Consider the following 24,714-nt stretch of genomic DNA (forward strand, 5'->3'; position numbering starts at 1 on the left):
TATCATTTTCAGCCAGAATCATGTAATGGTAGATATTTCAATTAAAACTAGACAGATACAGATTTAAATTTCCATTTTTCTGTAAATACCTTAGGGTGACAATGTCTGTGTCTCAATCTAACCTGCTCCACAGGGTTGTTTTGAGGATAATATGGAAGAATAAATCATAGGCACTGCTTAATTCCTAGAGGGGAAAAAAATCTATATGCTGTAAATGTAACAAATGTCATCTAACTCAGAAGTGTGCCCATTTCTTCAAATTTTATGATCTGCCACACTGTCCTGCTCTTTGAGTACCAATCTACATACTATCATGATTCATTTGGTGGTACAGTGGTTAGAGTGCAGTATTACAGGCTAATTCTGCCAACTGCCAGGCAGTTCAATTCTGACCAGCTCAAGGTTGACTCAGCCTTCCATCCTTCTGAGGTTGGTAAAATGAGTACCCAGATTGTTGGGGGTCAACATGCTGACTCTGTAAACTGCTTAGAGAGGGCTGTAAATTACTGTGAAGTGGTATATAAGTCTAAGTGCTATTGCTATTGCTATTTTTCAAAACTCTTTAAAAGTAAAAAAAAGAAAAAAAGTTAAAGATTTCCCCCGTCTAGTTGTGACCAACTCAAGTGAGCAGTGTTCATTTCCGATTCTCAGCCTAGGGAGCCTGTGTTATCTAAGAGACATTTCTGTCGTCATGCCGTCAGCATAAAAGTACAGAATGTGGTCATCTTTCCTGCCAAAGTGATACCTATTTATCTACTCACAACTGCATGCTTTCGGACTGCTAGGTGAACAGGAAGTAGGGCAAGAATGGGACTCATCTCATTGTGCGACACTCGGGTCTCAACTTGGGCTGTCGGCTTTCAGTTGACAATCCCAGCATCTTAACTATTGAGCCATTGCACCGCCCATAAGAAAAGATCAAACCTTGATCAAATATTGCTAAAAACAGATGAAAAGTTGATTAAGAAACTTTATAAATTTCTGCTAAATTTAAAGATGGAAGAAGAACAAGTAAAAGAAACAATGATAACATGGGCAAAGAACTTTGGATATTCTATAGACTTGGAAGACTGGCAAAAACTATGGGATAGAAATATTAAATTAACCAAAGCAGTGGCATATAAAGAAAACCTGTACAAAATGTTTTATAGATGGCATATGACACCAGTGAGATTAGCGAAAATGTTTAAAAATACTTCAAGTAACTGTTGGAAATGTAAACAAAGGCCAGGTACTTTTATCATATCTGGTGGACATGCCCTAAAGCAAAAAAGTTTTGGGTTAAGATACATGCATGGTTGGAAAAACAGATAGATTTTAAACCAGAACTGTTTTTGTTAGGAATATTAGGAACTAATTATGAGAAGGAGAGCAAATATTTAATATTACATGTATTAACAGCAGTGAGAATTGCATTTACCCAATATTGGAAAAATGAACATTTACCAGTGGAAGAAGTATTAATCAAGAAAATTTTAGAATGTGCAAAAATGGATAGATTGACTTTAGAGATTAAAGAGAAAGAAGATTCAGTGTTTTTTTTTAGAACATGGGATAATTTATATCAATGACTAGGAAAACGAATTAGGGAGAAAGGAATGTGACATGTTATTTTGAATACATATTAGTAAGAAGAATGTTATGGATTGATTAATTAATACTGTTTATGATAACCAATTATACTCACTACTGTTATCTATTACTATATTAATTATTGTTAACTATATATATATGTACCCAGACAATATTCTGTTTGCAAAATATTGAAAATGTTACTGGGGGAATAACCCCAATATTGATCCTAACCCTGTCCTAATCCCAAACCCTACCCCAATCCCAGTTTAAACCCTAACCCCATTCCCAACTCCATTTTATTCCTAACCCAATAAAATCCAATAAAATTCTTTTTAAAAAAAGATCAAACTTAAACAATTCCTGTCACTTAATGTTACTGTAATGAAGGAAAATGCAAAAATATCTGGAAATGGAATAAAGTAAAGCAAAACTTCCGTGCTGACAAGGGCATGCTAATTAACAAGTTGAAATAGAATAGGTTGCAAAATTATCATATACCTAGAGTGGTGATTGTAGTGGGAATAAACATTTACAGGTGAGAGGTGAAACAATTTGATTATGAAAATGTCAAAAACGCACAACTGGAAAGCATTCTTTAAATTAAAAGATTTATTGATTGTAATGAAAATGCTAAATATCAATAGTGGTATGGACTGAATGCACCCGTTTTCCTTTCCCATTCAAGCATTCCTAATAATAGAATAGAAATGGGAAGGAGAAGGGCATGAAGAACAAAATTATGAACTCTAATTTGTAAAATTCACAAAACTAATCTAAATAATCTAAACCCACAAATTCTATTAATCTAAGTTTTAAAAAAGCATTTATCCTTGTGTATTGAAACTTACATTTATATTAAGGTGGAATAAAATATAGTATGTAAATTATAAGACCTAGTCATAGTCGATCTAATAGGTATAAAATACCAGGGCACAGATTCTATGCTATTACAGGCAATTAAGCAATATCTATATGCAATGGGAAAGTATTTAGAGACATTTTAGGAGATGGTATCACTTCTATCGATCAATAGATAACAAAGGTAAAATTAATCTGGATGGCCTGAACAATTTGCTAATGTAGTGTTAATTAGCATGCATGAATATTGCTGCCAAGGAGGAGGAGGAGGAGGAGGAGGAGGAGGAGGAGGAGGAGGAGGAGGAGGCCGTAGTAAAGCCCTTCTACTAGGGCAAAGCTGTAATTTTTTTCTTACAACTCCCTTTCAAGACAGCATCTGGTTAAACAATCAATCAGAATAGAGCTGGAAGGGACCTTAGAGGTTTTTTAGTCCAACCCCCTGCACAAGCAGAAGATCCTATATCATTTCAGACAGGTGACTGTCCAGTCTTTTTTTAAAAAAACCTCCAGTGAAGAAGCACCCACAACTTATGAAGGCAAGCTGTTCCACTGTCCTCACTGTTAGGAAGTTTCTCCTTAATTCCAGGTTGCTTCTCCCTTTGATTAGTTTCCAACCATTGTTTCTTGTCCTGCCCTCTGAACCTTTAGAGAATAATTTGACCCCCCCTTTTTTGTGGCAGCTCCTCAAATACTGGAATATTGCTATCATGTCACCCCTATTTCTTCTTTTCCTTAGACTAGCCAAACCCAAATCCTGCAGCCATTCTTCATGTTTTAGTCAACGAAATTAAAAACTTCACTAGAGGTTTTTAAAAAGAGATTGGACAACCATTTATCTGAAATGGCATAGGATCTCCTGCTCGAACAGGGGGTTGGATTAACAGACCCCTAACATCCCTTACAACTCTGTTATTCTGTTATTATGAATTCAAGGGAGATTGGATTTAGTTGTGGCTACATAGGGATTCTAGGCTTATCCCTCTTTTAACCCCACCCCCAGGTTTTGCCACTCCTTCTCCTACCTAAATTTTGAAGCCATTTTGTGGACACTTTTGTAAAATGATTGCTTGGGAGTAAGAGCTTTCCATAAACTCAATATACTGAAAGATATAACCAGTAAGACTGCAATGTTTTGATTCCAGAGATTCAGTGTGGAAACGATTTGCTGAATGAAACCAGTGAGATGTGTCTCATTCAAAACAACTTTTCAATTTGACAATCTGTTTGAATGAACTAAATTGATTTCATAATTATGAAGATTGATTTACATCAGCCTACTGATCATAAATCATTGATTCATTTATCAAGATCATGTCATGGCTTCTTAAATCTTAAATCTTTTCCTTCCTTCCTTCCTTCCTTCCTTCCTTCCTTCCTTCCTTCCTTCCTTCCTTCCTTCCTTCCTTCCTTCCTTCCTTCCTTCCTCTCTCTCTCTCTCTCTCTCTCTCTCTCTCTCTCTCTCTCTCTCTCTCTCTCTCTCTCCCCTTCCTTCCTTCCTTCCTTCCTTCCTTCCTTCCTTCCTTCCTTCCTTCCTTCCTTTCTTTCTTTCTTTCTTTCTTTCTTTCTTTCTTTCTTTCTTTCTCTCTTTCACATTGGCCAACAAAACACAAGGCTGAAGCTAATGCAGAAAATTCTTAAAGTGAACATAAAGATTAAACTAGAAACTTTTTGGAATGAGAACTGGAAAAAAATTGGAACTCTGATTTTATATATGGTGACGGCAACAGGATTGCTCTATGCACAAAAGTGGAAGGATGCATCAATTCCTACCATGGACAAATGGTTACAAAAGCTGATGGAATTAGCAGAGATGGGCAAATTGACTGTGCTGATAAAAGAAAACAACATAAGTACTTTTGTTTCTACTTGGAAACCACTTCTGGACTTTGTGCTTGAGGTGGAAAAAAATGATATCATGATTTTGGGTTTTACCGATTAGACTGATTTGCCAATACAGAAATGGCTAGTGCACACTACTATAGAAAAGTTGAGATTTGATTTTAATGTCTGATTTTACTGCAACAGAAAGAGTTGGAAGTCAATGCCTTTTATTTCTTCCCCTCCCCTTCTTCACACCTTTTTTGTTTTCCCTTTTTTGACTGTTGTCCCCTATTATTTGCTTTTGTATTTTCACATTTTATGTTATAAATGAATAAAACTAATAAAAATGCATTTAAAAACCCACAAGGCTGAAGCTACTGATGAAATATATGGGATTTGCCTGACATTCCAAAGTTTTTTGATGTCTTTTTTGGATTCCCTGATTCACTGGAAACTGGAATTTACTTTGCTATATTTGTATTGATTTTTTCCATATGGGCATGAAGTATGGTGAATACCATATAAGATAGCTTTAGCCAGGCTTGCTATTCTTGCTATGGGTAATTTCTGCTTAGATGAATGGAGCACAGAAGAGAAGTACATGATTTGTTCACTGTAGAAAGATGACAACATCTGAAATTTCTGTAAAATTGCTTGAATTCTCTCAATTGCATATTAAAAAGTCTGCAGTAAATAAGAGGGAGCCTGCAGGGTGTAAGAAGATTGGGAGTGAAATGGATGTGTTAGGCTTCATTGTGATTTAAGGCATTCATATTGTCAAACTTCACAGCAGGACTTGGCAGTAAATTTCAGCTTTTCAGGAATTGGTTTACTCGAGAGAAGACTCACAGACACCACTCAGCTAAATTAGTCTCTTCTTGTATACAAGACTGAAGCAACAAACATATAGACAATTTGCTTCTAGTAGGCAAAGAAGTCAATGCTTGTATAGAAATCTGTGTTCTATAAATTTTTTTTACATTTTTCCAAGTTCAAAGATGTTTGATAGTTTGCCTAATAGCTCAGTTATGTACAGTATATGTAATGGATCTCTATAACCCAAGAAATGTTGGTTATTATCCATTTCATGTAATTGAAGGTATATATGGCTATCCAACTCAGACATCTGGATCCTTTTTATTTTTTACTGAAGATACTGTGTGAGATGGGAGACCTTCCTGAAAGCAGATGGTCTCATAAGTAAACCAGTTCTGTGCCATGTAAGGCTTTATAGGTGATAACCACTATATATGACCTCTTTAAAATCTTGGAATCCTCAGATTTCAGAAATCAGACCATTTTTTCTCTTTGGGAAAATTAAGGACAGGTGTCTCCATATTTTAAGAAAACTGCTTGTTCTTTCAATTATTTCCAAAAATAAGTACCAAAGGTTTAGGCCTTCTGTAGCCTAATTTATGGTGTCACATAAATTAAAAAGAACGTTTCTGGCCAAAAGAAAGTCATTCACCTTTGCACTCTTGCTTTGTGACTTACTGTAGCTCAGGCATAAGTGAGTTGAGCTCCAGTGTTTTAAATAAAGAAAAACCCATGTACCCATCACCCTGACATTACTTTGATGCTTCCGATAGACTGAGAAGAACTGAGAACTTCTTTTAAAAGAAAGTGGTGGCACTTTTCAGAATTTTACAGGCTGGCCAAAAAATAAAAAGAGAACAAAGTCTACAGGTAATTCCAAATAAAATCAGTTAGCAATTTAGGTCAATGGCTACCTAAGTATTTGAAGGAGTGGAACTCTGCTATGAGATGGGCCTATGGACAGATGCATCCAATTTTTTCCCTCAGCTAAACATTGTTTACTGCCTATTATCGGTGCTGTGGCTCCATTCAGCCCCTTCTTGATTCAGAGAGAAAAAAGGCCCATCTCTCAAAAGAAAGATTAACAATAGGGCAGCAGAACTGCCGTAGAGGTTGTGGCAGCCGGCTCATAGGTGGTCCCTGGTTTTTCTTTCATCCTGTGGTGCTTTTCTAAATCTAGGAACTGGCAGTGAAATTTTGAAAAAGGACATGGGGAGATGCCAAAAAGAAAAAGAAAAGAAAAGAAAATTAATATGATGGAGCTTGTTTTAATGATCAACTTTAGTCGTCATAGCAAGCTCTCTTTCCTCTCCATTTGGAGAGCTCTTAAATGACTTCTAAATTTAGGAGCCAGCGACAAAACTCATGATTCACCGAGTCTAACAATAGTTCTGTTTGTTTGACTGGCTTGCTGGTTGTGAATTGGCACAAGCCAGCAGTCATCCAGTAGGTCTTGCTGGGATGGCACTTTATGTGTTTAACTCAATGCTCTGAACCCCATGCATTTTGGAGGGAGAAAAAAAGGATGGAGCTGAACGATTCAAGTTGAGTCTTTGTTAAATCCTTTGTTCATTTTTTGAAGGGAAGGGGGAGGGTCCTGAACAGTCATAGTTTCTTCCCATGATACATACAGTCGGTGGTACAAAAAGCCAGCATTTGAAGAAGATTTAAAAGATCTAATCCAGCGGGATCTTTTGGCTGAATTCTGCAAACTGTAAAAGTCTGTCTGCTAGTCCATCAAAACTCTGATACAAATCTACTTATTGCAAAAAAAAAAGTTAATAATTAATCTACCAATCTACCAGCTGGTAGTCTACATTTAACTAGGTACTTAGTGAGCATCAGCCTGCTCTGAAGAAGAAAAGGCAAACGTGTAGAAAAAAAAAGAAAGGGGTAAAAAAATATCTCCTCTTGATCTAATGATAGTTCAGCAATATCTTGAGTTTGGTTTTTCATTTTCTGCTTAGGATCTCAATAACATGGCCAAAATCAGCCCTAAAAGTAGTGAAACAATGTTCATCATTTGATTTGCAAGATGAGATTGCACTGTTATAATAGTAGTAGTAGTAGTAGTAGTAGTAGTAGTAGTAGTAGTAGTAGTAGTAGTAATAGTAATAATAATAATAATAATAATAATAATAATAATAATAATAATAATAATAATAATAATAATAATGTTGGAAGGGACTTTGGAGGTCATCTAGTCGAATCCCCTGCTCAGGCAGGAAACCCTATACCATTTCAGACAAATGGCTGTCCAGTGTCTTCCTAAAAACTTCCAGTGTTGGAGCATTCACCACCTCTGGAGGCAGGTTGTTCCACTGGTTAATTGTTCTAACTGTCAGGAAGTTTCTCCTTAGTTCTAGGTTGCTTCTCTCCTTGATTAGTTTCCATCCGTTGTTTCTTGTCCTGCCTTCAGGTGCTTTGGAAAATAGCTTCACTCCCTCTTCTTTGTGGCAGCCCCTGAGATATTGGAACACTGCCATCATGTCCCCCCTCGTCCTTCTCTTACAGTATTATATTTCATTAGAATATTGCCATCTTAGCAATGCATTGGGGAGGAGTGGCAGAGAGACCGAACTGCTGGAATAGACATGATCTTCATGATAATCTCTATAACTACAATTACCTGCTGTTTCTCATTCATTACTATTAAAAGCTGTCAGTTATTATGTGCTGCTAGAAGTGGCAGTGTGTGTTCCCTTATGGCTTTTCCTCCTTTTTAAAAGTATGTTTAAACAGATATGTTTCAATCTGCAGTGTTCCATGTCTATTTTCACTTTAAGGTTTTAGCATCAACCTCTTTATTATAGTCCCTCACTCAGAAGTCATAAGAAAATTCAAACTCTTCAATAATTAAAAATATTCAGCAATCCTGTCCACGCATTCAGACATTTGGGATTTTTGTGTATGAATCCTGTCTCATGTGTGTTTAATGCTACCAGATCTGAGCCACAAAAATGCAGATGACTACAAAATGGTACCAAAAGGAAAATGGCTCTTTGATACCATATATTAGTTGCTTAGATTTTTGCAGATCTGGGTTACATATGAGTGTTATTGTATAGATGTAACAAATGAAGCAGCATTATCCATAAAGATTTGCTGCCCCACATTTGCTGTGACTGCTGTGGTTCTGTTCATAACCCATTGGCTGGTCCAATGAGATAATAGCATTCAGGAAACAGTCAAGTTGAGAAACAGCTGTATGGTTTGTCTAATACAAGGGTGGGCAATTCATTTTCCCCAAGGACCACATGAAAACTTGGACTGTTGTGGAGGGCCAAACCAACAGTGCTGCGAAGATGTATAGGCATGCATGCACACAAATACATAAATAGGGGGAAAATAGCAGTTGCCTTCAAAATAAAAGCAACCCATGTGTGTTGGACCAGGACAGCCAAATGGATGCGGCCAAGGGGCTATAAAATGCCCAGATTTGGTCTAATATATATGTTGCAATAATCTTTTGGAACCAGCCCTGGGTCTAGACTGAATCTAGAAAGATGATCAGGAAACTATCTCTTAGTTTCTACAGATGACAGGAAAAAAAATGTGAAGCCTTTAAGGCACTTTCCAAGTAGGAAGAGGGTGGATGCTCAACATGAATGAGTTTTATTTTAGGATGCTGCAGTTCTCTTTTTCAGTCTTAATTAATTTGAGTCAGAAATCATATATTATTTTTATGATTAGCTCTTTCATGGCTACATCCTTATCCCCTCTTGTAAGTCTGATTAATTATTGCATAGATTAAATGTTTAATGTTTAAAAAGTGCTGCACTGCAAGGGCACTTCATTGCTTTGTCAAGCCACCAAGAGGCTAAGGCTTCAGTTGTTCCTGTGGTGCAAATTTATGTTATTTGATCACAGCAAGCATTCCTTCAGGTCTGGGCTGTGAGCTTTGTTTAGCCTGGGAAACATTCTGGATTGAAGTTTTCAGATCCTTTACACAAAGTAGCAGCCTTGGCTTTCATTTGATCCAAGTGAGAAAATAGTGAAATACGTGTTCAAAAAAATCTGTTAATCCTACTGAGGGTTCATTTTGCATTCAGATGAGGTGAGGGTGAGACAACCAGCTCTAAGCCTCCTTGTTCAGTGCAGCCACAAAGAAGGCCAGGATCTTTGTGTTGGCCAAATGTAGACTGACTGACTCACATGCTTGGATCATTTTTACCTTGTTGCAAAGGAGCCAATTATCACACAAGGCAAGAAATTATGTATAGCAACAAAGAGGTGCTCTTGGGACCCATGTCACAAATCAGAATAACAGAATAACAAAGTCAGATGGGACCTTGGAGGTCTTCTATTCCAACTACCAAGAGCCTTCATACACAATTTAGCATGGCTTTTATACACTCCCCCCCCCACAAAAAGCATGACCATCAACAAGCAATAGACAACAAGCAGTAAATGATTTACTGTAGGAGATGACCAAGCTAAGCCCAAGGGAGAGATCAAATGCATCATCAGTCTCAAATGCCTTCATGCCCACAAGAGATCTAAGTCCAGCACACCTGAAATTCTGTTGACTCTTATCTACCACCAAATTGCTTTGACTGTTAGTAGTTCAGATTCTTATAGAGAGCTTGAGCATACAATAGACCTATGTATTTATTTGAACAGCCCGGAGTCCTGATTTCCTGCGCTAGATATGTACATCCCTAGTAGAGGACAGCCCTTCCGGAAGATGGGTTCATTACTAAAATATTATGGCCTATTCTGTTTCTAACTGACAAGGATGGCAGCTGAGTTTGCAAAACTTTCTAGCTAATTTATCTACAAAGGGAAAAGGAAGTCAACCTTGAATTTACCGATAGGAGACAGGAATGTATTTTTCATTGATAACAACAGCCACATGATCCCTCCAGGAATGTGCAAGGCAGAGTGAGAGCCCAAAAGGAGAACAACCAAGAACAAGAAGAGACAAATAAGGTTTTCTAATAAAACGGGGTTTGTGGGGTTCTTGATGCTCTCTGAGTTTAGTTGTTTTCCTGCAGACCTTTCATTACCCAACAAGGTAACATCATCAGTGCTAACAGTTGGGTAATGAAAGGTCTGCAGGAAAGCAACCAACCTCAGAGAGCACCAAGGACCCCACAGTTCAACCCTGAGCTACAAATATTCTTCTTTATTGGAAAAACTGGGTTTCTCTAGCTGAAACTAGCTATATCATCATGTGCACAACTTCTTCCTTCTTCACCTCACACAGTTTTAGGGGGTTTTTTTTTATGTACAAGCAAGATATTTGCATAAGATTCCCATCTTTCCAATAAAAAGCAAGTTACAGATGGGAGAAGGCAAGGCCTCATTTAATATATCCAACTGACTGGAACTGCTGACAGCATACTACTATGGGCCATGCTTTGCATTCTAGCAGCTATGCACCACTAAAACTGTGTTCATGCAAGGCACTTACCTTGCTTTTTGGTATAATCCATTTTGTGGATTTGCACATTATAGTGAACCATACATTGATCAAGGTGGCTGGATGTTTGCAGCATGTTAAACAAGAAAAAAAAAAGCTTAACTAAAATTTAACCTATCATTCGAATGAATCAGCCAGATGTTTAATTCGCTTGTTTAAACCTATTACATGAAGAATGCATGCAGTATTTTTAAAAGAAGTCCTCAGGTCAGCTTTTCTCACCAGTAAAATTAGCATAAAAATAATCTCCCTGTATCAATATAATTAATGAAAAAAATAACAATTTAAATCTAGAGGGCAACAAAACACCACAAGGTAGGACGTGAATAATCACTCTTCAAATTAAAATCCAATTTGCTCAACACAGGTTGCATGACAAAATGTGTCTTAGTCCACTTCTGGAAGGTGAGCTGGAAATGTTAGAATCAGGACACAGTTTTGCTCCGAAAAATCAGCCATGTCTACTCAAAAGCATGTACTGTAGGACTAGGAGTTTTCTCTAAGAGTTCTTGAAAGAATGCAACATCCTTGCAAGACTTTAAAAGGAGGCCTTAGCCAAGACATATACAGTAGTGGTCAAAATTGTGGAAACCTTTTGGGAAAAGTGTATTTTTGAGGTTTGATGGCTAATAACACCACTTTTTTTGGAGTAGTACCATAAAATTATATATCAATGGAAAGATAATTTAATCGAAAATGTAATGCAACAAAGTTTGTTCAATTATCTGTACTGTATTCTATGAAAAGTTATAGCCAAATAACCAGAAAAAGGAAGCACAACTTGCTTAGGTTGATATCAGGTAGCTTTCCTTCATTTGATTGTAGCCAACAAGCATGAGTGTTTAGAGAGCCAATCAGGTGTCATCTTGTTTTGGCAATGAGCCAATCAGATCACAGTAGGATTCAGTTATATAATGTCATGTATCGAAGCTGAGAGGAGGACATTTGTCAGTGTGTTATGTGATCGCTAGTCAAGTTGGTTGGGGTTTTTTGTGTTCTTTCATTTAGTGAACTTGTAAAACGTAATAAAATTAAAGTAATGGTGCAAAGAGTTGACTGGTTGCCCAGAAAGCGATGTAAAATAGTATTATTAAGTGAACAAGGCTACAGTTATAAAGAAATTAGAAGAAAAATGGGTGGAAACTTAACCAAAGGTGGCATTTCTACTGTACACTTTTCCCAAAAGGTTTCCACAATTTTGGCCACTACTGTACCTACGCATACACACACACATAGAGAGACAGACAACCATGGACATTTTTGCAGTGACTATTGAATTAAATTAATGGGGCATGGTGGCTCAGCAGTTAAAGATGCTAAGCTAGTCAGTTGAAAAGCTGATGGATCAAGTTCAAGACCCAAGGGCCGCATAACAGGGTGAGCTCCCATTACTTGCTCCAGCTCCTATTCACCTAGCAGTTCAAAAGCATGCAAATGCAAATAGATAAATAGGTACTGCTTTGGTGGGAAGGTAACAGTGTTCTATGAGCCTTGCCTTTTAGTCATGCTGGCCACATAAATGTTTTCAGAAATGGAGATAAGCATTGCCACCAAGAGTCAGATATTTTTGTTTATGTATTTAAATGTTGAATGAATTGCAACCTAGGTAAATAATGTTTCTAGATAATTCTTGAGAAGGTACATCCTACTTTACTTCTATTACTATTCATACTTTACCCCTCCCAGTTAATATTCCCAACTACTTCTAATGGATGGGCTGTTTACACAATGTCTTAACTCAGTGGTTCTCAATCTTTTTAATGCCACGACCCCAACCGGTCGTAAGTCGAGGACTAAACCGGTCGTAAGTCGAGGACCAAATCGGTCATAAGTCAAGGACTACCCAACCGGTCGTAAGTCGAGGACTTTCCCTGCCCAGGAGCGCCGCGCATGCGTGGTTCCGCCCCCTGCACCGGCCGAGGCGTAGCTGGCAAGCGGCAGAGACGGAGCAGGCCGACCACCAGCTGGCCCAGCCCAAGGGAGGTAAGGCACCCGCTGGAAAAGGGGAAAAAAATGGCGGACAAAAAAAATGACGGACAAAAAAAATGGCGGACAGCCTTGCTTGGCGACCCCCATGAAATGGTCGATCGACCCCAAATGGGGTCCCGACCCACAGGTTGAGAACCACTGTCTTAACTAGATCAGCTATGGACTTAACAGCTACTTTCATATAATAAGCTAGACATGGTTAGTGTTAAACTTTATTAGGTTTTTTCTCTAGCTTAGTATACAGTACAAACCAAACTATTTGGTTAATTTATAGCTCAGTGTATTTCATAAACATCCAGAATGGATTAATCCAGTAATTGCAGCAGCATGTATTAATTCATTGTTTTGTCACAAAGAAAACATGTTCACAATTGGATATGAGTGAAGAATCTAAATAAGATAAATAAAACATATATAGCACATTTTATATAAAAAGCCATGTTTGCTTTGTTTTTTGTAAACTGGCTGTTGACGGTTGTTAAATCCTTAGGTGGCAATAAAATTTCCATAGTTTTCTGGAAGAGAAAGGTGTGAATAGGACAGACAATGCACAGGAAGTTGAAAAGTTATTTTCAAAAAGGGCCAATATTTCATAACAAATAAAATCATTCTGGATTTCTTCTGAAAAAGATGTAATTTCCAATAATCAAAATTCTTCAAAGCATTTTAATCTAAGAATCCTCCTTTTTAATAGGATTTTTAAAATGCTGATCTCTGATTTTTAAAACTCCTGATCTCATGACATTACAGAATTTGCCAGCAGCCCTGGAATAGGGAAATTTTTATGCCTTGTTTTAGAGGGAACAGCACATGTTTAACAGAAGATATGGAAAAACAACTTTTATTGTTTGGATGGTAAAAATAAATGTCCTGAAAACTTTACATGCTCAGAATTTAGATAGCTGCTATAAAATTCTTCATCTTCATCTTAAATGCATTAATAAATAACAAAAATACCATGGGGGAAATCCACCTTCATTTTTAGAGATTGCATTTTCTAAAAACAAACTAATAACAGCAGCTGTAATCTTGATCTAGCAGTCTTTCTAAGAAGAAAATATGTCATCTTATGAACTAAACACTGTTATAAATGGACAGAATAAAAATGATGAACAGTGAAGAGATAATTTTTCAGAAAAATTTTTGGTTATTTTGCAAGCCAGATCCTTCTTTAGATTATGGAAGACTATAACAATGACAACTATAATAATGGACATGAAGTTCTTCTTTACTTTATATCAGGGGTGTCAAACTCAATTTCATTGAGGGCCGCATCAGCATTGCGGTTGTCCTCGGGGGGCCAGGTAGGTATGGCCAGGGTGGGCATGGCCTACTGGGTGGGCATGGCTGGAGTAGGTGTGGCCTACTGGGTGGCCACCGCTCTACATCGTTCGCGTCAAGGGTGCCTGTTGGGGCTTGGGCAGGAGTGGGACAGATCTGAGGGTCTCTGGCAGAAGGGGGTGGGACCAGGGCAAGTGCCAAGGCATGGTCTGTTGGAAGAGTCTGCTGAAACCCCTCCCCCAGAGCCCATCAAGCTGGATATGTGAAGTAGGTGAGGGCCATTTGCTGGCCACTTCCAGGCAATGGTGCATTTCTTCATTCCAGGGGATGGGGCCGATGCGGCAGGGGCTGGTTCCTCGCTGTTTCCAGATGGCCTTGTGGAGCTAAGACTGAATGCGTTTCAGCATAGATGGCCACCACAAAATTCTACATTGGCTCCTGGCCGGCCTGGACTGGGGCTAAGGCAACAGGGGCCATTCCCTCACTATTTCCAGGATGGCTTCGTGGGCCACATGAAACCATGTTGCGGGCTGCATCCGGCCCCTGGGCCTTGTGTTTGACATGTCTGCTTTATATAAACCAAGCATTACTTTAGAAACAGGAATGGTAAAACTACAAATACAGTTTGGATCACCTTTCACTGAAAAAGAGCAAAGTGTGGCAGTGGGTGCACTATTGGGGCTCTAAGTCATCTAGGAGAAAGTGTACTTTTGTGGTTGCTAAAATTCAACAACCACTTGATGGCACATAATCAAGCAATATAGGTCATTCTCGACATACAGCCACAGTTGAGCCCAAAATTTCTATCGCTAAGTGAAACATTTGTTAAGTGTGTTTGCCCCATTTTACAACCTTCCTTGCCACAGTTGCTGAGTGAATCACGGTAGTTGTTAAATTAGTCAAACTGTTGTTAAGTGAATCTGGCTTCCCCATTGACTTTCCTTGTCAGAAGGTCGCCAAAAGTGATCACATGACCCCAAGATACTGCAACCGTCACAAATACATGCCAGTTGCCAAGCATCTGAATTTTGATCACATGAACATGGGGATACTGCAATGGTCGTAAGTGTGAAAAACAGGTCATAGGTCACTTTTTCACTGCCACTGTAACTTTGAATGGTCACTAAACAAGCTGTTGCAAGTTGAAGATTGCCTGTAATCAGTTACAATGGTTAAATAATTGCCTTAAGTTTCTATGTCTCCAATCTCTACATTCTCTAAACATTTCTTTGCACTTAAAAAAAAGTGTCTGTATTTATCTGTGTGTTTGATTTTGTAATTTTATGAGATTTGGGGTTTGGTGAGATTAAAGAAAGAGAAGCCAACATAATCTCTGTAGCAATTCATTCCAGAGTAGATAAATAAATATAATACTCCGTAACCTATTAAAATGATACTATCTATATGCTATACTAATTTGGGAGGACAGCTCTATTTGCTATTTAATATATTAAAATGTGCACTTAACAGATCTCTCCGTGAGGAAGATGCTGCTTTTTTGATAAAATTCCATATTCTGTTAATGCCTGGTAGAATTTCAGTCAAGTGATGATTTTATGTTTGTTCTGCCACAGATATTTTGATAATTTTTTTAAACTAAGCAACCAATAATGTTTTCTTAATCTTTCCAAATACTTCCTCCGCCTAAAAGGCCACTGTAATTCCAGGAAATCAGATATGAGCAAGAAAGCAACATATATTTGAAAAGTTTCTAAATCCTCTATAAATGACATATTTGATTAAGGGCCACATTTTTAACTGATTAAACCTTCTTAAATCTGAATCTCATACTGCTGTGTCAATATCTAAATGCCAAACAGTACTTGAGTGGAAGTTGGTGTATTTTAGAGGCTTCACAAGCCTTTGTCATCAGTCCTGTTATTTCTGATGTTTAGATGGTACGTGCCAATGGTTACGCAAACAAAATGACACAGCGTTTTGCTAAAAGTCTGTAGAAGATTATTGTTGCCTAAATAAATGAAATAAGCAATATAAAACCAGTCCAAAGACTTATCTAAGGTGACAAATACGTACAGGGATGGGGTTATTCTCTTCCACTGTTGCTCCATAGCAGCTAGTATTCAAATTGATTCCTTACAAATATCGAGGTAGTAAACAGTCATCACGAATATCCGTCAAAATCGTCCATCATCCTGGACTTGGTGGGCCCAAAGGTACTTTTCCAAAAGGCCTTGATTTATTTTTCCTTGAAAATGTTTCATTTCTCATCCAAGAAGCTTCTTCCATTCGGAACTGAAGAAACATCTTGGATGAGAAGTGAAACATTTTCAAGGGAAAAAAAATAAGAAAGTCCAAATGCCTTTTTGAAAGGCATCTTTGGGTCATTGTGAACAGTGATTATGAATGGCTTATTTTCCATAATTTTTTCCTTACCCTTTAAGTGGTAGCCCTCAGACCATTCAATGTCAATATATTCTGATGCTTCCTCCTCTTTCTCAAGATAATAAAATCATAAGGAGCCCTCCCATTTCAGCTATTCATCAATACACTAGTCTCCATTAACCTCAAGAAGAGAGACAGAATTCCAGTTCAAAAGAGAAATACATCTTGAATTCCAATGTGAGGCAATTAAAATTTTACAATTCTTCCAAGAAATCCATGCCTTTCCTATTCCCCTCCTCAACAAACCAGGGATAAGAGGAAATATAAGAATAGTTTTCTCCCAAAGGTGCTTTTTGAAAAGGCTATTGGACTTTGTTTTTCCTTGAAGATATTTCACTTCTCATACAAGAAGCTTCTTCAGTTCTGATTCATTCCATACTAATTAACTGCTTGGAGAAAGCTGGTATTGGCATGGCCACATTATTTTATCAGTCTGAACAGTTGCAGATACAATTGCAGAAATAAGATATCCAGGACAGGCCTTATAGTAAAAGAAACTGAAGTTGTATTCTTAAATAACTAATGCTGAAAAGATCTTTCTTGGCATACCACAATATATTTGTCTATTAAGCTTTTATGGGAGAGATGTACTATTCTCCCAGGACTGAGTTTCTTATTATTATCATTAAATTGATCACAAGCTATGGTATTTCCATTCTGCTAAAAATCTACTGCACTGATCTACTGCACCTGCCAGCATGATGGCCTGTGTTATATTTACTCATTTTTACCTTACCTCAGGTTGAAAATAACTGCCCTATTTATTCAAATCCTAAGTGAGATCATTTATGGTGGCAGGAAGTAGACTCACCTGAATAATCCAGAACAATTGAAGAATGAATGAAAAGTACATGTACTTTTCCACAGTGGTGTTCCAACACAGCTTTCATTAACCCCCAGCCCTCCAAATCTATTTAACTTCAAGACAACGCTAGCTGGGGATTATGATAATTGAATCCAACCATCTTTTGTAATCTTCATGCATTCCAGATAAAGAAACTTCTTGCCAAAGTTAGCTACCACCAGAAACATTAAGCCCTTCTTTGAGGAACTGATATCACATGGAGGTGATGATAGATAGATAGATAGGTAGATAGATAGATAGATAGATAGATAGATAGATAGATAGATAGATAGATAGATGTGTGTGTGTGTGTGTGTGTGTGTGTGTGTGTGTGAGAGAGAGAGAGAGAGAGAGAGAGATATGCAGATAGATAGATTTTTTTAAAAAAACACACCATTTACATAGCTCCCATATTATAAAATGGGTGGCTCTGAATGAATGAATGAGTGAATGATTACCCCAGAGAAACGATATATTGCTTTTAGAATTCTTTAATGTACTATATTCTGTTATAAAAGCCCTGTTTGCTTCTGTCATGTCAATCAAGATAGATGCTACAGAAAACCCCCTCCTCTGATGCACTTGGAGCCTTTCAACTCTCTCCTATGCCCTGCACAGTATCCAATTCTGAACACAGAAGCTGTGTAGAGCAGCTGTTAAGTGACAGAAGAAATGAGCCTTGGACCACAAGCCTGTCATAAACATTGCACACTTAATCATGGAACATCTGCTTTTCCATTTCTTTTATGACAACCTTTGCCTTGTATTTAATCTAAAGCAGAATGGTTTTTCTAATAGGTGCAACAGTGTTTCACAAATTGAAAAGTCTTCTTGCTAAAAATAAAATACACCAACAATAGGACAATTCAATTAGCAGAACCATTTCTTATTAAATAATGTGGCCGGGGGGGGGGGGAGAAATAAAAGACAGAATCACTGTAATTTTTGGCAAATCCAGACACTGCTCTGCCTTTGTGAAATTTAATTATTAGCAAATTAGTAGTGCTAATAACACCGAAGAGATTCCAAGATCCTGCTTCATTTTGGCAAATACTGAAAGCACCTCCCCCCCCAAAAAAAACCCCTCCCTATTTTCCTTAAGGACAATGACAGAACTTAGAATACATTATCAAAAATATATTCCCAATTTTGATTTTTACTCGTGACACCTATTTACACAAGGGAGTACCTTAAAATTAAATAATGCCAAAGTTATATAAAGTGCCAAACTTTGTTGAATGGGAGAAGTTTCTCTGAACTTCAAGAAGGTTTTTGTTTTGTTTTGGAAGAAGTTTATTTAGAAGTGCCAGCAATTGACTTGGCAACTTATGCTAAGAAAGTAAATTATAGACTTTCCTTTTAATATTGTAAGAAATATGGATAGAGCAATAGACATTCCAAGGATGCAGGTTAATAACTAAAGTCTAGTGATCTCCTTCTGGCTATCCTCCAGATTTGTGGACTTTAACTTCCAAAATTCTCCAGACAGTGTGGCCATTACTGCAAAATTTTAGAAGTCTACGCATGTAGAGAAGGCCTATGTTGAAAAAATTGTTGATGCTTCTGGGTTAAGTGACTTTAAGGAAACATCTTTAAGCAGATTTCCATTTATACTGTGAATTTCAAGCGCCCTATGCTGGATGCCTTATTTATTTCCATCATGCTAACTTCTCTGGATGGCTATTTGTGTGGCACTCTTGAGTCCTGAAATGTGGTCTTGAATATTAAAATAAATTTTGCTTTTTGTACTAGGGCCATATCTTCCCTCACATGTAAAGCAAAAATTAGATATTTTAATGTTTTTTTATTGCTTTAATGGTTTTACTTTTTTGTTGGTTTAAAACATTTTTAATATTTTAATTGTAATATATGTTTTTTGATTGTGAGCTGCCCAGAGTTGTTTTCTGAGATGGGCTTCTATAAAAATCAATCAATCAATCAATCAATCAATCAAATAAATAATTCATTTAATTGGATGAGAAATATTTTTGGATTTCACACTGAAATGTACTTTATTTATTTATTGGATTTTTATCCCCCTTTATTACTTTATAAGCAACTAAAGACAGTAAATATATCTAATACTCCTTGCTCCTCCTATTTTCTCTATAATAACCCCATGAGGTGAGTTGGGCTGAGAGACAGTGAAAGTCACCCAGCCAATTTTCATGCCAAAAATGGGACTAAGAACTCTAAATTTCCTGGTGATTGGCCCAAAATCACTCTTTCAGTTTTCATGCCTAAGGCAGGCCTACAACTCATAGTCTACTGATTTCTAGGCCAATATCTTATCCCTACATCTAATTGATTCTCATTACCAAGAACCTTAAACAGCACTACCTAAAATTCTTTAGATAGATAGATAGATAGATAGATAGATAGATAGATAGATAGATAGATAGATAGATAGATAGATAGATAGATAGATAGATAGATGGATGGATGGATGGATGGATGGATGGATGGATGGATGGATGGATGGATGGATGGATGGATGGACGGATACCTAATATTTTCCTGCAAATACAGGGTCTAGTTTTTTTGTTTTGATTTTTGATCAACCAAGCATTGATTCATTGGTTGCAACAAGAACTGACTAACCAAATTGTCACCTGTGCCTGATGTCATACTTCTAATAGTCTGTATCAAACAAAGCCACATTGTCTTTAAGGCAAATTGAATTACTTTTATTTTTGCTCCATTTAGATTTATCCTTCATTTCTAAAGGGACTAAATGAGATGGGACATTGAGACATCCTTGATTAGCTTTTTACACATTATTAAATACACAGACGAAAACATCTTGATCACCTCTCCTAGTTGCTGGGAAGGCAAGAGAGAGATCAAGGTCTGCTGGTAATCCCAACAGATTATTCAGATTGTGACCCATGTGATTTCCTCTTTACAAAAAGTGGCCTGACCTTGGCAACTCATCACCCAACTGGACTACTGCAATGTTCTCTAGATGGATTTTGTTTGCAGGTGACCTGAAGTTAAAACCAATCATAAACACAAAGGCCACATACCTGGAGAGATAACCTATCTACATGGAAACATATCTATATTAGAGTTATAGTACTGCTCTTTAATCTCTTTCTCCTGTTTCTGTTTTTTTAAATTGTTTTTGTTCTGGGGATGGTGGTCTCTGTTTAATTAAATAAGTAAAGTGGTAAAGGGAAAACTGTTTGGAGGTAAAGCCTTAAACCTTTGCTATCATGGTCCTAATCTTAATCACACAGAATTGCTTATTATTAAAAGTTTTTTAAGGTTTGGACTAGGCAAATGCTGATACCATGAAACTGTTTGCCCTTAGAAACGTAAGAGCAGAATAAAGAAAACCTTGAAAATTGTTGCCTTCTGGAGAGTAGCGGATTGAAATAGGCTGTTTTAACTTGTTGTAATCATTACCATCATTATCATGCTGTAATATACTACCCAAAGGACTTAGGTATTTAAATATTTCTGTATTGCATTTTTTTCTTCTTACTTAAACTAAATTCTCAATGCTAGTAGCATCCATCCTTTTCTCTTTTTCCATCCGTTTTTTTTTCTTCCTCATTCATTTTCCAGGCAGGGTGTAATTTGTACATTCATTATCCCTTACATTTAATTTGAAGGACAACCAGCCATCTTTCAAAGAAAAAAGCAAAAAATCCACTCTGCACACCTCATGTTATTGTGAATATCACAATGATGCTTCAGCATTAAACCTGCTGCTGCAATTTCCTTGCTATGCAGGAGACAGCAAGCATACATTTTCCTTTTCAATGGAAACATGACATGCACTTGGAGAGGACTGATGTATCCAAATACTGTGCCAAAAACCTCTTGTTTCCCCTTGTTTCTCACAAGAAATAAGAACATGAGTCAGCAGCTTTTGACAGCTACCTTCTTAATGTACAAGAATCTGCAGTGTAAAGCAGATTTTGTTTTCTGATTTACCAATCTAACCTAGCAACTTCATTTACAATTACCTCTAACATGGTTGAATCCTGGTATGAAAATTGCAAAGCCGGGACTCCAAGATGGTTGATGAAATAATCAGAATCCCCTTGCATTTGAATTGAACTAGCATTGGATTCCATGCATTTCTCTGGCCCAAGACAGGTGAACTTGTAGTTCTGGAACACACAAAATGCAATGTAAGATTAGGATCAGAAAGCACAGGTGCAAAAAAGAAAAAAAATCGCCACTATTGCAAAGAAAAAAAAAATAAGGCAAATGAATGTAAAGCATCCCCAAGCCAGGATCATCCAACACAGGGTTAATTGTGATGCCTAAGCTGCAAAACTGGAGGAAAAGATAATTTTGGACATCACTAATGGCAATGGAACCAGTTGGTTGAACTTGCCTCTGTGGTCCTGCTCATAAATGTGCCAGTGAGCTGAGGAGGGAATAGAGCAGTGGTGGTGAACCTCTGGCACGGGTGCCAGAGGTGGCACTCAGAGCCCTCTCTGTGGGCACGCATGCCATCGCCCCAGTCCTAGGCTTTCAGCTGGGTTTTATAAAACTTTTTCGCTTTAGGCCTCCACCGCTGTGTGCAAAAAAAAAAAAAAGGTTCAATCAGTCAATTTCAACTCCTCGCGGGGGAAAAAAAGATCTTGCACAGTTGGAATTGATTGATTGAACTTTTTAGTCCCACCCAGTCTGCCGTTACCACCACAGCCACGCCCACCCAATAGGCCACACCCACCTAATGGGCCACTCCCAGCCAATGGGCCACACCCACCCAGCACTCGACGATGCATAAGTGGGTTTTGGGTTCCATTTTGGGCACTCGGTCTTTAAAAGGTTCGCCATCACTGGAATATAGAGAAGAAACAGAATATTTATAACTCAAGATTGAACTGGGGATCCTTGGTGCCCTCTGATGGTTTTCTTGCAGATGTGTCATTGCACTATTGCTAGCACTGCCGATGTTACCTAGTTGGTGATGAAACATCTGCAAGAAAACCACCTAAGCTCAGAGAGCATCAAATACGCCTAGAGAAGAAACAAGATTTGGGAGATTTAGTGACAGACAATATAATCTCAAATGCAACAATGATTCTTTCTTTCTTTCTTTCTTTCTTTCTTTCTTTCTTTCTTTCTTTCTTTCTTTCTTTCTTTCTTTCTTTCCCCAGTCTCTAATAAAAACATTTAAGTTTGTAATTGAAAAGTTGCATCTTAAGGCGCCATGGTGGCGTAGTGGTTAGAATGCAGTATTGCAGGCTAACTCTGCCCACTGCTAGGGGTTCAATCCCGATGGGTTCAAGGTTGATTCAGCTTTCCATCCTTCCAAGGTTGGTAAAATGAGTACCCAGACTATTGAGGCAATATGCTGATGTTGTAAACCACTCCAAAAGTGCTGTAAAGCACTGTGGAGTGATATATAAGTCTAAGTCATGGGTGTCAAACTGCCGGCCTGTGGGCCGGTTGCATCATACGGAGGCCAGGCCCACCCCAGCTTTGGCAATGCAAAAAAAGTTGCGATATGTTGCGACACATCATGTGATATGGCGAGTTTGATACCTGTGTTCTAAGTGCTATTGCTATTGCCTTCTGAAAAATTGTCAAGATCACTGTTCCCTAAACCTTTCCTCATGACCCAAGCTTTTGATGCACCAGGTCAGAGGCTTGGGTGGTGTGCTCATCATTTATTTATTTATTTGTGTTTTTGTAGACCAGCTCATTTCTTTTATCAAGTAAGCTAAGATAGGATAGGTCAGCCTATAAGAGAGAAGCCATTCAAAATCAGGCCTTTATACTGAATATTAGCGCCACACTGTTCTGTCTTTGCCCCACCAGAAATATTCATTAAAAAGAATTGCAGGCCTCAATTAGGCCCCAAAGGACATAGAGCTGCCTTAAAAAATGAAGGCATTTGTTTAGGAACCAGCTTTAACTCTTTGGCTTAAGATATCCATCCTTTTGAATGCAGGAAAATAAATTCCTAACACTAAATTATTTGCCTCTGTGTTTTGCAGCTCATTTTCTCCAGCTTTTGCTACTCAATCTTCCAATTACTGTAACACTGCCAGATTTTATCAGGCATATGTATGGCATTTCTGGTAGCTACAACCCATCTTTTAAAGATGTACTCAGAGAGAACACTACTACTATGGGAATTCATTTTAATTAGAAATTGCTGCTTGCAAGTCTCTTCTTGACAGCAATTTGGTCAGCTTTAATTAAAGGCTCTGGTTCTCGTTCTATTCTTCAGTAAACAAGCTTGATGAATGCATTGTGATACAATGGCCATCCTACTAATTATGGGTGGCAAAATTTAATGGGTTTATCATGTACCCTCTGGCTCTGGGAGGTGCTCTTGTTACTTTTCTTTCTTCCTTCAAAATGAAAGTATAATCCCATTAATCCAAGGATTTATGGTTTTGGCTGATAACACCAAACTTTTCCGAGTTAATTTCTTCTGCTCCTCAATTTCTTCGATATATTTGAGGTTATATGAATAGCAGAAACATGAAAATGATATAGAGCAGGCATGTCAAACTCGCAATGTCACGTGACGTCGCACAACGTATCGTGACTTTTTCCCCATTGCCCGCAATGGGGTGGGAGCGGTTTTGGTGTGATGCATCTGGCCCGCGGGCCGGCAGTTTGACATGCCTGATATGGAGTGTTGATGTTTGAGAAATAATCAAGTTAGTTATTATTTATAATGTGGTGTAAACAGCTTATTGTACTGTTGTGGCATATCTATGGCTGTCAATCTATGTCTTGCTTGGCAAGAATATACTTATTTCTAAATCTGTGGTTGTCATAGATGGAGGTTTTCTTAGATCTAGGACTGGGATCCCCTTAGAGCCATTCTTTCATCTACACTGTCCCAGTTGCTCTCTCTTCCTTTTCCTCCACACTCTTGAAAAGCAACATCTGTCCAATTCTATTTCATCACAAAATCAAAAGCACTAACAGAACATCACACCACAAGCTCCATCCCTTTGATGCAAGTGTGTGATGTCATGGCACAGATTTTTTAAAAAAGGGCAGGACTTATTTTGCAATTCTGCAAGGTCCTTCCAACCTCACCAATTCCAACTTTTGATTAGCAATTATAATAGCCAATCATGGCTTTTAGATGGATTAATCAACCAAACCCTAGTTGATTAATCACTGAGAGGTCAGTCATGATCATTAGTAAGCAAATTCCAATAGTAATTGTTTTGTAAAGTTCATTCAATGATTATTTTGTAAACTTTATTTTACTACAATAATCCTGTAGCATTATTTCAAAGGGTCTTAGAAACATATTAAGCAGTAATTTAGTTGGTTTTATTTGGTATGTTGGGCGAACACAACTGTGGTTTATTTATTGAAGTTAAATAATACATAAGTGTAGTGTGTCTTGAGGTCCTTAGTTGTAAGGACTCATTATGCGCTCGAGAAGCCGAGCGCAGAGACAGGTAGCTATATAGGCAAGCTCCCTAATCACCTAGCATTCCAACCCTGATGACGTCGGCAGTCGGATCGATGAAAGCTTGGTAACTCTTTTATTTACAAACTTGTTGGTATTAAACAGGTTTGTTTTACTTTTATCGTGGTGTTCGTTTTTTCCTTATTTTATTGATATGTGTATGCCCAGGATTCGCATTTTTAATGTTATTAAGGACAATATATATATCCATATATACATTAAATATCTCTCTCTCTCTCTCTCTCTCTCTCTCTCTCTCTCTCTCTCTCTCTCTCTCTCTCTCTCTCT

The 24,714-nt window shown here is 37.7% G+C and overlaps 1 protein-coding gene across 1 annotated transcript in view; it reads right to left on the reverse strand.

Annotated features, from left to right (window-relative positions):
* Window positions 1-24,714, reverse strand: part of LOC107290464 (inactive N-acetylated-alpha-linked acidic dipeptidase-like protein 2) — a 95,996-nt gene that overhangs the window by 30,021 nt on the left and 41,261 nt on the right. Inside the window, exon 4 of the mRNA XM_015819341.1 lies at window positions 20,987-21,133. Within this exon, the coding sequence (XP_015674827.1) occupies window positions 20,987-21,133 (147 nt within the window). The remainder of the gene's footprint in view (window positions 1-20,986; window positions 21,134-24,714) is intronic.

The sequence above is a fragment of the Protobothrops mucrosquamatus genome, unplaced genomic scaffold (genome assembly GCF_001527695.2).
Source record: "Protobothrops mucrosquamatus isolate PMUCROS unplaced genomic scaffold, P.Mucros_1.0 scaffold902, whole genome shotgun sequence".
In the NCBI taxonomy this organism is placed as follows: domain Eukaryota; kingdom Metazoa; phylum Chordata; class Lepidosauria; order Squamata; family Viperidae; genus Protobothrops; species Protobothrops mucrosquamatus.